Raw genomic sequence first — 15,804 nt, 5'->3', positions numbered from 1 at the left:
CTTTGACCAGTTCAGATACAAATGTCAAAAGATACCTTTCGTTTGCTTACAGAAGGGGAGCATGCTGTATAACAGAAACTTAGAGACTTTTTTTTAATCTTAAAAGAGGGCATGTGTTTTCTAATCCTCAGTATTTTGCCTTAAATAAGTATGTGTTATTATTAGCACCTTTACAATCTGTAAAAGGTATGGTTAGGCTTTTAGCCTTTGGAAACATTATTAATGTGTAAACGTACATTTTATGCATTACTAAAATATCACTAAATATATCTTAACCAAAAACAAAGTGTGTGCACTTTCTGTGAGAAATAGTACAATTAATAAACTTGAAGCGTTAGGAGTGTTGAATTGTGTGAGCGGAAACCCAATAGATAGTAAGTTTGGGGATTTCAGTCTGTAATAGGCACTACCAAGTCTCTTCCTTGCTCAGCAAATTCATCTTTCAGGACTTAATTTGGATTTATTTATTTATTTATTTATTTTTACTTTTCCAAACAGTTTCTGCTAAGCAGAAATGATCAAATCCTCCCTTATGACTGCCTGCCATAAAATGTTATTTCTGCTGCTTTGTTGCTCCAGAGAGGCAGTCCAGTTTTAATTCCTTCAATGATTCTGTACTTTGGTTTTCTTAAAAAAAATTAAAATAAATAAAAGATAATTAGTAAAGCGTTCTACCTTAGTTCTTTAGCAGAGGAGAGCTATTTCCACCTTGCATTCAGACACAGCTATCATTGTTTCTTTGCAAGGATCCCTCCACAAAATAGAGTGAGTGAATTAAGCACAGAAAAGTCTCACTCCAGCCTACCGTCACTGTTATAAATAGACAACTTTGTTTTTCATTTCATTGCTTACTCTGTGTTACATGTAGAAGAGGTTTGGGATGTTTCTTTCTGAAAAAAACTCCTTTTCCTTCTACAGACTCTATATTATCTTTTGTTTGCTTTTCTGTTTCTATTAATATTTATATGTAAATTGTGAATAGGCAATCAGAAGTGCATAGTAATTTTATTAGGGTCATCTCTTTATTTTATTTAATAGTTTATACTTACTTTTATTGCTTGTATTATTTTCTTTATGTGTCATCTTATCCATTTTTAAACAAGCTCCTGCCAGTATCTGTAGTGAACCCTTGTGAAGTACTAATGATTTTTTTCTCTCTGTAAGGTAGTACTTACTACTTGCAGTTCTCAGCTTCTCATTCCGAAAACTTAAACAAGAGTATTTTGTAAATAAACAGAACTTCAAATTTCTTCTTTTGCTGACACCATTTGTCAGGTCAGGTTATGAAATGTAACTAACCTGTATGAAAGAAACGTGGAGAAAGTCCCAGAGTATCTTATGATAGGTTATTTATAGTGAGCTATTAACAGACACAAACTCCACTGAGATCAGTTTCTATCCTGCAAATATTGCTTTCAACTTAATAATCACTTCTTCAAAGTGTGAAGTCTTCCACAAGGTGAGGAAAAACTGCATTTTCTCAATTCCTAGGAAAATTAGTACTTTTTAAAAAAATGTTTATGTTCACATTGTACTACTGTAGGTGTAATTGAATGCTAATAGATACTTGTATGCATGTTTTCTTACTAAATTTCTCTTCCTTGATACATATTCAATTACAGAGTAAGGCCTTGCAATCACACATTAGGTGGATCACATAACAAATGAAACGATGCAGGTTTACTGTGAATTACTGCTGTTCAACTTTAAGACATTTCCAGAATTATTCCAAGTGTTGTATTGACATTTCTTCATTTTGCTGTGCTTATTCATTTTCTCATTTATTTATTTACCTTCAGTTTTATTTGCTCATTTTATTTTATTTTGCCCTGTATTTTTAGTGTTTTGTTTTGTTTTCAGGTCAACTCTCTTGAAAGACAGAAGTGCAAGTTTTGATGAGGTAAAATGGATGAAAGGTTAGAGTCTAACAGAACATCTTTGATTTTAATCTATAGTAACATAGCCAAATATACAAACGAATATTGCTACAGATTATGCATATAAAAAAGTGTACATCTACGCACATAATATTTAATGATATTTAACTGATTTGAGTGTAAAGATTTTCTAATATTTTTTTATTTGAACATTTAGACTTCTATAGTATAAATTGGATTTCTGTGCTACATTGTTTGTATTATAATCTTAAAAGATTCCTAAAAACATTCTTAATTGAATCCTCTCAATTTGGTAAACATTTTCATTTTCTTTTAACTGTGGTGATGTTCTTAAGCTATTATTAACTCCATTGTGATTACACCAGTGTTTTTTTGATTTTTGCATATATTTGAATTTATATTGTTACAATATTTTTATATGTATCCCTTACAACTGTTAGGCAAGTACAGGTATGTATTAACAAAGAATGCACACTTGTAGGTTTCTCTCTGCCAAATAGCTGCAGTTTATGTACATAAGGTGGTAAGTTTGGTCTTTTTTTCAGCCATGGAGTATGGTGTTGTTTCAGTTGAAAGACTGAAGTACACAATGTTAGCACAAATTTGCAATATTTTTTCTGACTACAAGATATGGCTCTAATGATATCTTTGTTGAAACACGTTGACCAAAAGGTATTACTAACAAATCTCGTGTCTTTCAGCTACTTTTCACTACCAGGCCCTCTGTGAACAAAACAAAAAACATCCCAAATTTTATTGCAGATCTGCTTTCCTACTAGGGAAGCATCAGAGCATGATTGTGGTATTTGAGTTTCTGAAAGATTTAAGAGGGAAGGAGTATTTAAACTATCTGAAAATTGTATTTTACTTATTTTTATTCTTCCTAGTAGTAATGTCAGATGAAGTACCTGTTCTGTATGTGCAGTCTGTGGAATAGAGATAAAAGCTAGCACATGCTATTGGACTTAGAAGACCTTTATTCTGTTCTAGAGTAGAACAGCTCTCTTTGCAGTGTTCCAACCTAAATATCTGGGAGAAGATGGTAGCTTGAGAAAGAGGAGTTCTGATTCATTTATTTTAGGCAATGCTTTGTTTCTCTTGGTTGTTTAAAAACAATTGCTGTTTCTATTACTCCAGACATAACCTGAAGACTTAACATCTGTGTCCAGTTAAAAAGCAGAGTTTTCCTACAAAAAGGTGATCCAAGTTGTGCTGATTGGCCATGTATAATGCTATATATATATCTGATGATAATTCTGATGATGAAATCCCTACTCAGCAAGCTATTCAGGAAAGCTTACAAGATATGCATAAAAATGAAACAAGTGCCAATGCAACAGAGGATGAAAGGGATGAAAGGTAATGAGTTATTACTTCTGTTTTTTGTGTTTTATTGGCATTGTTATGTGCCTGGCCTTGTGTCATGGATACTGGAAACCACTTGTTCCGAGTTCTCCCTGGAAAAGTAAACGTGTTTCCTCAAAAATATGGAATGTATGAAGCTGTCAGGTGATGTTTCATCTAGTATCTTGATGAGTACAAGGCTTCACTAAGGTAGATTAGGATGTGATACAAAAAATAGGTTGGTGTGGTCTTTGGGTGCAAACCTAATATTTCTAGTTGCACAGGCAGACCAACAAAAATACATTTAAATGTGTTAAAGTCTAACAAAACCTACATAACTCAAAGAAATATAACGTGGTCTAGTCTTGAGTATGTTAAGTTAAGGTATAATTATATCCTGAACTTCTCATTAATTATAGCACTTTATTTTTATTGTGTTTATGCAGTTTCCAGTTTGTTGCCAGTAAAGAACGTGGAATGATAATTGCAGCAATTCGGACAGTTAAGTACAAATACACTGCACTAAGCCTATGCCCTAGGAATCACTTTGGTACTGCATTGTTGAGCAATGCCTACATTTTATGTGTTTGATTAGCTAATTTAACTGCGGTTTTTCATGTAAACAACCCCTAGACTAAAAATTGCTTTCTAAAAATATTTTTTTAATTCTTGATACACAGGGATAAATAGCACTCAGTGTATTAGTTGCATTAATTTTGTTTTATGATGAGTAATCAAATATGCGTCTGTCTCAAAATATCACAGGCCAAGAAGAGGTCCTGAAGAAGCTGGTGAGCCATAGTTCTGCTTTTGAGGAGGCAGATCAGCAAGGCTGGCTTCCTGTGCATGAAGCTGCATCACAGCTAAATATGAACATCCTTGAAATAACATTCAAAGGTATGGAGTCCTCCTGGTTTTCCACTAAAAAGTATTACAAAGCCAGGTCTGTTGAAGGATTCAGCTTCAGACGTGTTCTGCTTTTCTGTATTTCAGCCTCCTGTGCCGCTACATGGGAACAGACCACACTAAAAGGGGAAACACCTCTCTTGGTGGCAGTAAGAAATTGCTTTGTAGAAAATGTCCGCTTTCTCCTGTTCAATGGCTGCAATCCCAATGTTAAGAATGAAGAGGGAGATTCTCCTTTAGTTGTAGGTGAATATCTTGTTTGGGGGGAAGAAATGAGGGAACTAAGTGAGATTATAGTTACATGTTTTAGGTTGCAGTTTGCTTTCTTTGACTTGTGTAGCATCTAAAATATTTTGCTGTAAGGAGCAAAAAATGTTAATCTCAGTACTTAATGTGTTTGATTGTTTTTCTTAGAAGATCTAAGGCTTTAAACGAGCTTACAGAGCCTACATTCCAAGTTAGGAACTGTCTCTACAAGGTTTTTAGCATTATTTATTAATTATTGTCCTTATTGGTCTATTGGAGTGTGGGAAGCACAGAGCTGGGAGAGGCTAGAAGTATTTCCCCAATGTCTGAGCTAGTGCAAGGAGCTCCAGGTGACCTATTTTCTATCTCTCAGTCTACCCATTTAGAAAAGATGCAGAATATTCCTAGATACTTTAAAGTGCACTTTACTAAAGTGCATCATCTCCCAAGAAGGGGATGTATGAGATTTACCTAAAGCAGCCATGCAGGTTACAGATAATGGAATATCACGGGTTACAGTATGCTGTCAATGCTGTTTCAGGTAGCTATGGCACACTATTCAGTCCTGCACAGCCAGGAAGATCAAAGAGAGGAAGGTGTTGCCTATTAATTCCATTTTCTGGAACCAATGCAAATCACTCTTAAAAGATCCTTGCTGTCTTGACAGCTGAGGCTTATTAAGATGAGAAGGTATATGGCAGAGTCATTGTAAACTTTTTTGCATTACGGTAACTGCCTGTGAAATTTAACTATAGCAGGCTGGCTTCTGACTGCAGTAAGCCCATATAAATGATCTCCATCTAGTGGCAGGAAACCTTGCATTCTATTACAAGAGCAAACACAACAGATGAGTAGAGAGAGGAAAAGAGATTACTGTAAAATTATTCCTTTGTGTAGTTTTTTATCCTGGAAATGAAGAACAAACGTGGTGAAAAATTAAACCTTTCAGTGTAGCTTGGCATTTCTTGCAGTATAAATAGTGACATTGCTTCTTGTATAAATAGCAGTGTGGGAACTGTTTGAGCATTCCTGGGCTGCCACCTAACAGAAGCCATGCCACATGGAACAGTGTGGGCTAATAGTCTGGCTAATGGCTTTTTTTTTTTTTTTTTTAATCTTACAGCAATTAAATACAATTCGTATGAGATTGCCACCTTGTTGATAAATTCTGGCGCAAAAGTAAATTTGCAGTGTGTCCACAAGAGGACTGCTTTGCATGAAGCAGCCAGACTAGGCAGAAAGGATCTGGTGAAGCTTCTGCTTCGTTCTGGAGCAGATCCTGACCCTCGCAGCGGATATGGGCTCACACCTCTTGCACTGGCTGCACAAGCTGGACACACAGAAATCATGGAACTCTTATTGCAAAAAGGTGAGACTTGATTATACGGGATGTTATGGGAAATGAAGGCTCAGGGCAGAGGAATCTTGCCAGTGTCATAAATATCTGAGGGGAGGTTGTAAAGAAGACAAACACAGCTTCTTCTCTGTGGTGCCCATTAAGGACAGGAGGCAATGGACAACTGAAACCTAGGAAATGCTTGGAAATCCTTAAAGCCAAGCACGGACCTGGACAGTCTGCTGTAGCTGACACTGCTTGAACACAGGGTTGGACTGGACAGTCTCCAGAGGTCTTTTCCAACCTCAGCTGATCAGTGGACCTGTTTTAAAATGCAGTAGATTCATTTACTAACATAGGCTCACTGTTGTTCCAGTGAGTAGAAATTATAAGCTACACATGTAACATGAAATGTTTAAAGTCCAAATGGAACAAAGTGAATCCTCTTTCACTTACAGAAGTGAAAGGAAATAAAAGGATTGTTATGTTATTGATTATACAGTCTGTGATGGTAACAGGAAAAAAATAATATACAATATATATTTTGAGAGATTTCTACAGCCAACTATAGTCATCAGTGAGTGCTTTGCAAAACTGATACATTGCAGGAGAGTTTTGTTTGTATTTTTGGGTGATTACTAAATTGTTTTACATTATTTGAAACTTTTAAATCCCAAATCACATGGATTGAGGTATGCCTGAAGAATTCATAGTATCTAAATTTCATGTTATAAGACGTCTATATATATTACCTCTAAAATAGTTATCCTAGTTAGACACATTTTATTGGTCTTTGCAAAGTTCTGTGATTGGATTTTAAGCAGTCATTGTAAGACATGCCTTTAGAGTTAACAGCAAAAGTAACTTTCATTACTAAAGCAAATACAATGCTATCTGTGCCCCAAGGATTGTTGTGATTTAGTTAACGTCTAATAGAGACTACACTTTTTGTAATATTCAAGCCATCCATTAGTGTTTTAGTGAGTAGTTGTAATTTTTATTTAATATGCAATATTGTTTTCTCAGGTAGACAGCTAACCTGAGGGAAAGCCTGACAGACTTTTGTGGTGGGAATTTATATGTGATGCTCAGCAGCACTGGACTAGATTGTATGACCTGTTTTGATACTGGATTCTCTTACATTTCCTGTTATATCTGTTAGGTCTTTGTAAAGGAGAGCAGAAATTCATTGTGTGTAAGCCAAAAAACAATTATTTTTATGAATAAGAACTAAGCCTCTTGCTTGCCTAGTGCTCTCCTATCAAATCTTATTGTGTTATAGAGTTCAAAGTAATTTGGACCTTCCTGTTTCCAGATTACATAGTCACTTTTAAAATCAAGGATTCAACATAGAAACTTAGGACATAATGGTTTTATGTGGTGAAGAATAGAATTCACAATATCTTGTCACTGGAGGAGAAGGGTTGGAGATACTAATTACTGCTGAAAATTTACAATGAATACTGTGAAAATCCTCGATGCTTCTTTTCAGGTGCTGATGTTCTTTCACAGGCAATGGACTGTTCTTCTGTATTATTTGAAGCAGCAGGAGGAGGAAATCCCGATTCCCTGAGCCTTTTGCTAGAATATGGGGCTGATGCCAATGTACCAAAACACTCAGGTCATTTGCCAATCCACAGAGCTGCATATAGAGGACACTTTCTGTAAGTTAATATACTCAAAAAACAACTAAAAATGACATCAAAAATTTGGTAATTCAAAAGTTTTGGTAATTCTGCCATATTCTAAGCAGGTGGTGAATCTGTAGTTTTGTAGAAAAAAATTCTAGCCATATTACTCTCAACATTCACAGAAAGCTTTTATTTGAGATGGAACAACTATTCTTCTAGCAAGGACTGGGGCTGTCCATGAGTAATAGTATACAATTTTGTGAGAAGCTGGTGTAAAGTCATAGTATCCATTGCTGGCTAACTGTTAAATTCTTAGCAACTAAAGTTAATGCAGAGGTACAGCATGCCATGGTACTGATCTCTTAATTAAGACATTGAATACAGTCGGGATAAATTTTGAAGCCCAGGAACACAAAGATTGAGGTAGGTGAACCAGTGTGCTTCAGATTCCAAGATTCTCTCTCTTTTTTTATCTTCTTCAGTGCCTTAAAGAATTTAGTTCCAGTTACTAATTTTGATGCCATTAAAGAAAGTGGAATAAGTCCGATTCACTCAGCAGCAGCAGGAGCTCATCCTCAGTGCCTTGAGTTTCTTCTCAAATCTGGGTTTGATGCCAATTTTATGTTGGATCAAAGAATTCGCAAAGGCTACGATGACCGCCGGAAATCAGCGTTATACTTTGCTGTTTCAAATGGGGATATCTGTTCAGCACAGCTGCTGCTGAATGCTGGAGCCTTGCCAAACCAAGATCCCATCAACTGTCTGCAAATAGCCTTGAGAATGGGCAACTATGAGTTGATGAATCTACTGCTTCGGCATGGGGCTAATGTCAATTACTTCTGCAGAGTGAATACAACACATTTCCCATCAGCTTTACAGTATGCTCTGAAAGATGAAGTCATGTTGAGAATGCTGATGAACTATGGCTATGATGTGCACCGTTGCTTTGACTGCCCTCGAGGAAACGCTTCCCATTCGCAGTACGTGACTGATGGATGGACTTCTACTGTTATCAAAGACACAATGGTAAGTGTATAACGTGGCTTCATATGTTGGTGTTTTACTGCCAGTATCCTTCATACAACTATGTGAAAACGTACTTAAGAATGTGATCTGTCTGAAAAGGAAATGTTGGAACAGTAAGGCAGTTTACACACAAAGGTTTTAAAATTAGATAGTTTACTGTCATGGATGTTGCCTCATGGCAACATCTATCATAAACAATGTTATAGAACTGTGAAAATACAGCTAATGATATGCTGTTGATAAGTACAGAATTTGCTCTCCAGGGCGGTATTGTCCATGCTGTGAAAGCAGGGACTTGCAGGCTGGCTGGCTGGGTTGTCTTGTATCACGTCACTAATAATGGAAGCCTGTTGTAGGAACCCCCTTAATCTGGCATGATAAACACTGAGCAAAAATTAACAAACCTGGATTGACCTAAACAGGTTCTTAGAGACACCCATCAGAGTTACTGTATTTTTTTGTAAAGTCAATTTGAATGTAATAAATCTTTATTTAACCTGAAGATCATAAAATCATAGAATACCCTGAGCTGAAAGGGACCCACAAGGGTCCATCGAATCCAGCTCCTGGGTCCCTAAAGCACCACCAAAAAATCAGGCCATGTGTCTGAGAGCATTGTCACTTCTTGAACTCTGGCAGGCTTGGGGCCATGCCCTGTGGATCTTGTTCCAGTGCCCAACCACCCTTTTCCTGCTATTCAACCTGAATCCATCCTCTGTTGCGATTAGACTTCCCTCAGGTCCTATCTCTGGTCACCAGAGAGAAGAGATCAGCACCTGCCCCTCTGCTCCCGAGATAAAGGGGTGCATCATATACCAGGCTGGCAGATTCCCTCTTCAGCATGTAGGGACACAGGTCTCCTCCAGCACCAGCACTGTCCATAAGTTTAAATTCCCAACTGAGGGTTTGGCATTTCTCTTAGAGAATGGTAGCACTTCTGTTTAATCACTTAGTTACGAAATATGCAGCTGTTTAAATTAATTTTTGGATCTAGTACAGAATAAGTCTCTCAGATTTTCAGACTATACTAGTGAGGCTTAACACAAGCTGTGACAACCTCTAAAGCTCCTCTAACAGACTGAACACTTGCTCTTCCTAGCATTCTGCTTAAGTTAAACAATTGTTCTTGTCCTGCAAAGGGGGAAGTCATTTACAGGACTATTGAACGTTTTCTTATTAAACGTTTTTTTCCCCTCAGTTCTGTGAAGTGATAACCTTGTCGTGGCTGAAGCATCTTTCTGGGAAAGTGGTGAGAGTAATGTTAGATTATGTTGACCACGTTAACATCTGCTGGAAGCTAGAAGCAGTTCTCAAAGAACAGGAACTCTGGGCAGACATCAATTCAATTTTAAGTAAGTATCTGATATTTAGATGTGAAATGACACACAAGTTGTTCTGGGATTGGGACCTTTGTTGCTGGCATTATTTTTATTTATTCTTGACCCTTGTTAGGCCAAAAACTATGTTTTTGACAATAAGATATCTCTGCAACAAACTCAGTCTGTGTAGCATTTAAATTAAGTCTCTTTCAGAAGTCTGACAGACTGCACAGTTCATGTGGAGTACTGGGGAACTTCAATGACAAGGTAGACAACACAATCCTCTTCAAGGGGAGAAAAGCTCTTACCCCCATCTCAAAGTGATGGAATAACTAATAAATTACTGTCTTTAACTGAGCAATTGGAATTCCAGTCTAGATTAACTCTGTCTTTTTCATTTGTACACAGATTAAAAAGCAGTAAGTCAAAATTCTACTTTTAGTAGCTTCTTCAGGTTGGCAGAGAACATTGAGCAACTATTCAGCTATTTAGGGTTAAAGTACGTTTACCTGACTTAGACTACGTGTACTCCATTATCATACATGTAGCTATCTTGGCAGAAACACAGCCTGTTGCTTTAGCTGACAATGCTTGTAAATATATCTGAGAGAGGCATGAGCTGAGGTAAAAAGGCTAGATCCTGACAGATCCAGTCATCATCACATTGATTTTATCCATCAATTCACAGAAAGAACATATGGCAAAATCTGGAGCAAAGTTTTTGAAAGGTGTAGACAAATAACTGCACAGAAATGAATAAATAATTTACCAATCTCACCTTCTTATTTCTAGCAAATCCTCGCTCTCTAAAGCACCTTTGTCGTCTGAAGATACGGGAATGCATGGGTCGGTTGCGTCTCCGTTGTCCTGTCTTCATGACCTTCCTTCCACTGCCAAACTGCCTGAAAGACTACATACTATACAAGGAGTATGATCTTTATGGACAGAAAAACTTCCTAGGAATCTCCAACCTCAACTGCGCTTAATTATTAGCTCTATAATTTGGAGGGAATGTTGAAGTGGGTAAGACTACCTTATGCATCTCTTTTTTCTTTGTGGATTTTTATCTCATACGTATATTAAGGAATATGAAGTTTCAGCATTCCCTCCCTTACCCCTGAAGAAAATGGGGACAACCTCAAACTGTAAGTATTGGTGATGCCATTCTATATGAATACAGTGAAATATAAAATATCTGAAAGTTATGGCTATACTGCTTTAAATGCTTAGTGTGAAAATTTAAACAACTGTTAAAATCACAGGTATGGCTGTAAACCTTTCATTATTGCTAGGTTAAAGGCTGTCATAACATGTAATGCTACCTCCACCTGCAAGGTTAAACTCAGGGTTTGGTTGAAGGCCATGAAGCTAACTAAAACCAGGAAAGGACATAATTGTTTTTAAATCTTGTACCTTCCATTCTCTTGCCACAAAGTAGAGGTTTTATTTATGAAGACCTACAGCAAAGTTCTAGAAAGCAGCATAAGTAGATTCCTTTTTTCTCACCCAGATCCCACTTCCTAAGCATTAAGCTGGGATTAACAGCTACAGATGCCTGCTTATTACAGCAGCTAGTGTGAAACAGCAGTGTTTCATCAAGGCAACAGTACTTCTGAAACAGGTTAGTTCTGCATCTCATGACTGGATTATAGAAGGGAAATATTTCTGAACTCCTAAACATTACTGACTGGTGGATAGTAAGTTGTCTTGATATAGTTTAAAAGCTAAAAAGATTAAGGAAATAAAAGACTATCAAACCCACCTTAGCTAATACAACACACTTACCAGTTCTGTGTGGCTAAGTTGCATATGACCGTTAATTTATCCTCTAGTTTAAACTTCAAGAAATATATTCCTGGCAATAGAGGGAGTGCTAGGTATTATCTGTAATGCAATAAAATGCATTTCCATAGTTTGCCCATGCTTCTTATGTGTTTTGATATTCACGACATTACATGAAGAACGTACGTAGCTTGAAACAACTGACAGGAAGACTTGCATGGTCTACATAGTGTAATAAACTTAATATCCCTTACCCAAGGGAAAAAAAAAAATCAGTAATCATTAGGCTGGAATTAGCAACATAACTTAGTCCTAAAAAAACCACTGCTGACCTATGCAACATCCTTTTAAAATTGTGTACTTGAAAAAATAGTTTCTGAAATAATATCAGGTTCACATGAAGCAAACTACAGCTTCAGCTGAAAGTGCCTGGAAGTTCAGTCCATAATTAAAAAGTAACAGAAAGTATTAATCAGGAGAAATAAATTATGGGAATGGAAACCAATTGGTAATTTACTTATAATAATAGGCGGTGAAATTCTACCCCTGTAGCTTCAAGGAGAACTTGAGGTGTTTATGTTAAAAATTGTACTCTCAAAGTCAATATTAAGCATTTTGTTTTTTAATTAACAAAAATATTTTTTATTGAATTAGTTCTGTTCTACTTTAATGTCCTGATCTTTCTTGACTTGCCATTTGCTCCTGCAGCTTGCGTCACTCTCCTGGATGCATTTTTATCTTTTTACTCATTTTATACCAGCAAAAGTCTCCTGAACGAGCAAAAAAAATTCTGATTTCATTCACGTTATCTCATTGTTTTTGTTAAGCTCTACTCTCCTCATTAATTTCTCTTCTTTTCAGTGGTTATGGGAGAAGACTCATCCACTGCAAGTGAAATGCAATTCACTCACACACTGTTTTAGAAAACTAGATTTAATGGCAATAGATATATCTATTAGATATATTATATCTATTAGATATAATAGCCTGAGCTAAAAATGAAGTAATTCCAATCATAAATAGTAAAATCTGAAAAATTCCTTAACAGTTATGTCCCATCTTTTTCTCCTAGTTTCCTCCTCATAGTTACATGCTTAAGTCTAAGACATTAATGGTAGGGGTCAAGAAAAAATACATAAATTCTCTGTCAGCAGTACTTTCTAGTGAGATTGCTAATCTATTATCCATCTTCCCCGTGGAGCGGTGGCTATTGCAACTAATCTTACTCCGACAGCTTGGTGACTAGATTCTAGAAACTGGATACCACTAATCACATTCTTCCTGAGCTGTTTCACACTTAATTCGTCTTCAACATGTACTGAAGGAAGACACAATAACCTTGAGCTGTGTTGCCATGTTATTTGATTGACAGAAAGCAGAAATAGTGCAAAAACCAAAGACCATAAGAGAAAGAAACACAAACTAGATCAGTTTCCAGAGAGAAACTGGCTGCCATACAACTATCTGTAAGCTTGTACTTAGGCACAAAAAGAAAAGAAAAGATGCATTTGTTGCCTTTCTGTACTGATGCCATTGGGCCTGACTGGGCAACACCAAAAGCAGATACTTCTGCAACTGGCTACTGCAGGGATGAAACATGCTGGAACTGGAGCTGCTAACTACCTCATGAAGAGAGCCCCAACTCTCTTTGTTACTCAGTCTCCCATACCACTTCCTCTTTTAAGGCAGGAATATTGTGATCACTTCCACAGCTGCTCAGTCCCTTCTGTATGCTATGGTGCCTGTGGTGTCACAGGAGCTGCTCTAGCTCCTGTTGCAGTAGCAGCCCCAGCACAGCAGACTTATTCCTGCAGTAGGCACTGCTCCCTTCTCTCTCCTGTGACAGGAGCCAGATGCAGTTAAGTTTCTGCATAGAACTTTCCATCTCCAGCTCAAAGAGCAGGAGGAGATTGCCATTGTTAGCGACAACTCCTGTGTGTAAGGAGAGTTAAGGATTGCGTTCCCTCTGTGCACATACAGATGTCTAGCAAAGAGGTCCTGAGCTTCCTCCCTTACTTACTTCATCAGTGTCAACGGACTCTAGCTCTGAAGGACTGGGCCATCACCAGCTGATGGGAAATATTCTGAAAATTGCTTCCATTCCTGAACACCAGAAACACCCTGCAATAAACTGTAAAACAGTCATAACTTATAATACAACTTGGACTATAAGTATTTTCTTTTCTTTCTACATTTCCTGTTACTTTCAGGCCCCTATTAACGAGGCAAGCATTTCACTGGAGTTTAGTACTTTCAGTAATTAATGCAAAAATAAATATTTCTTCTTAGTTCAAACAATTTTTCTCTTCTGGATCAAAAGATGAATGCACATTTAGTATTATACAAAATCAATATTACACAGGGTATGGACCATGGAGTTCAGGCTTACAAGGTGTAAACAGACATTACTTTGGAAAACACATTATGGGATTTGAATCCAGGATGTAGACTAGCATAGTCTTTTACTTCTGTTTGCAAAATACAGTTCCATAAAAAGACTTTAAAAGCCTTAACTCATTTGCAGTAAACGTAGTGTACTGGTAGCAAGGCATTTATAGATTCAGAAGATTTTTCAAATGATAAAATTCAAAACGTTCATGTAACTCTAAGCATGTGTTTTGTTTTGTTTTGTTTTTTATAAAAAAAGTGAACTCAAAGGCTTACAGCTTTTTATCACATATAGTGGGGAAAACCAAGAACGTGGCACTTGTGCTACAAGAATATATACATTATTCTTACTGTTCGATAAGGAATGTTTTATACATTCCTCACACAGCAAAGTGCAACTGCATCTTTTCAGCTCTTATATAGGTCTGACAAAGTATTTTTTTCTCTCCTGTTCAAAGAAGCCTTCCAGCATTATATTCAGCAACAACAAAAAAATCAAGACATGCAAAACAAAACAAAAATATGATCTTTCTGTTTAGAACCATTGCACATCTCACTGATGCTAATAGGGATTTTTCTTTCTAAGAACAGTTATGTGCAACAAGTCATGTAAAGCTTAGCTTATTTGGACATCCAGTTTTGTTTCCAACAATGTGTTCTGCATGCTTGTGTAAAGAACAAATTTCACCATACTGTTTAAGATTAGTGAGAGTTTAAGTCTTGTTTCAAAAGCAGTCAGTTACACAGGCAGGTAAAAGGGAAAAAATATAAGAGTTTTTTCCAGACTGCAGAAATTTTTTCAAAAAACAATTTTGTAATAAACATGGTAGCATCACCATGCCTTTATCTGGCATACAAAAGAGAAATTATACTGACATGAAAGTGGAAATCACTTAATTGAGAAAGAAAAATCAAGGCATATAAGGGTCTACACATCACAAAGTCTTTTATACAATACAACAGGCCCTCCACTTACATTTCACTTATTGTAGAACTTATACCCATGATTCCAATTTTAATTAATTAGGCAACCTTAGGTTTCAGATTCTCTCTTCTTCTTTCCATTGTCTCTTAAATCGCTGTCTTTTGACTGGCTACTGCTAAAGACTACAAACTGTCCTTCTCCCCCACTTGGGTATGATCTTCTGGAAGCAGCTATCAGTCGGCTTTGCTCCTCTAACCAAACAACAACCAAAACTTATTGGACTTCTGAACTTACTTAACTCCAACCTTAATGTTACTTCTCTACCACATATAAATATTTCTAAACAAACACATTATTAAAATAAAATATTCTTATTTTCCTAAGATTTTACCCTATCAAATCAAAAAATGTTTCAAAAACCCATTTCTCCTATTAAGATCGCTCCCTTTAAACCTGATTTTCTAGTGTTTTTGGCCTGTAGAATGAGGCTTAGATCAGTACAAAGGAGGGTTTAAGGCTTTTGGTCCTAAACATGAGTCCCTCATTGAGATCCTCCAACTGGGGGCTTTGGAACCTAAAATGAGGCTTTTAACTCTAAAAATAAGGCTCAGTGTCGTTTCCGTTATCTCCAGCAACTGGGAGCTGGCCTAAGCAGTCACAAGGTGGCGACTGCGGTCCACGTCTTCATCCTCTGCCTTACCACCACATCCCACAAACTCAGCCTTCCCTCTCGTAATTTCCTCCCCTTCTGGGATAGCAGGCGTGGGTATTTACCATGGAAGGCATCAGACCGAGACTAGGTCTTGAGTTTCAGACCATAAAGATCTCACATTACCCGATTGCATTGTCCTCCCTCAGTGAGCTTCTGTCTGAAGGGGGCTGGCTGTCCACGAGGCTGTTAATCCCACAAATGCTGTAACGAGGACGTGTCCCATAGTGTCTGTAGTGTGACAGAGGTGGAACAGCTGACCATATAATCCATCAAGGATTATATGGGTCACGG

At 37.1% G+C, this 15,804-nt stretch overlaps 1 protein-coding gene across 1 annotated transcript; it reads left to right on the top strand.

The window, feature by feature from the left end:
* Positions 1-3,120: 3,120 nt before the first annotated feature.
* LOC311213122 (dynein axonemal heavy chain 12-like) lies at positions 3,121-10,692 on the top strand (the record flags this gene model as incomplete). Its single annotated transcript, XM_084292948.1, has 9 exons — positions 3,121-3,257; positions 3,689-3,748; positions 4,006-4,139; positions 4,236-4,394; positions 5,518-5,763; positions 7,223-7,394; positions 7,844-8,387; positions 9,586-9,739; positions 10,499-10,692. 9 exons carry the CDS (start codon positions 3,121-3,123, stop codon positions 10,690-10,692), a joined length of 1,800 nt encoding a protein of 599 aa, XP_084149074.1.
* Positions 10,693-15,804: the final 5,112 nt, after the last annotated feature.

The sequence above is a fragment of the Netta rufina genome (genome assembly GCF_964035555.1).
Source record: "Netta rufina genome assembly, chromosome: 10".
Lineage (NCBI taxonomy): Eukaryota > Metazoa > Chordata > Aves > Anseriformes > Anatidae > Netta > Netta rufina.
This window is presented reverse-complemented; position numbering and strand designations above follow the sequence as displayed.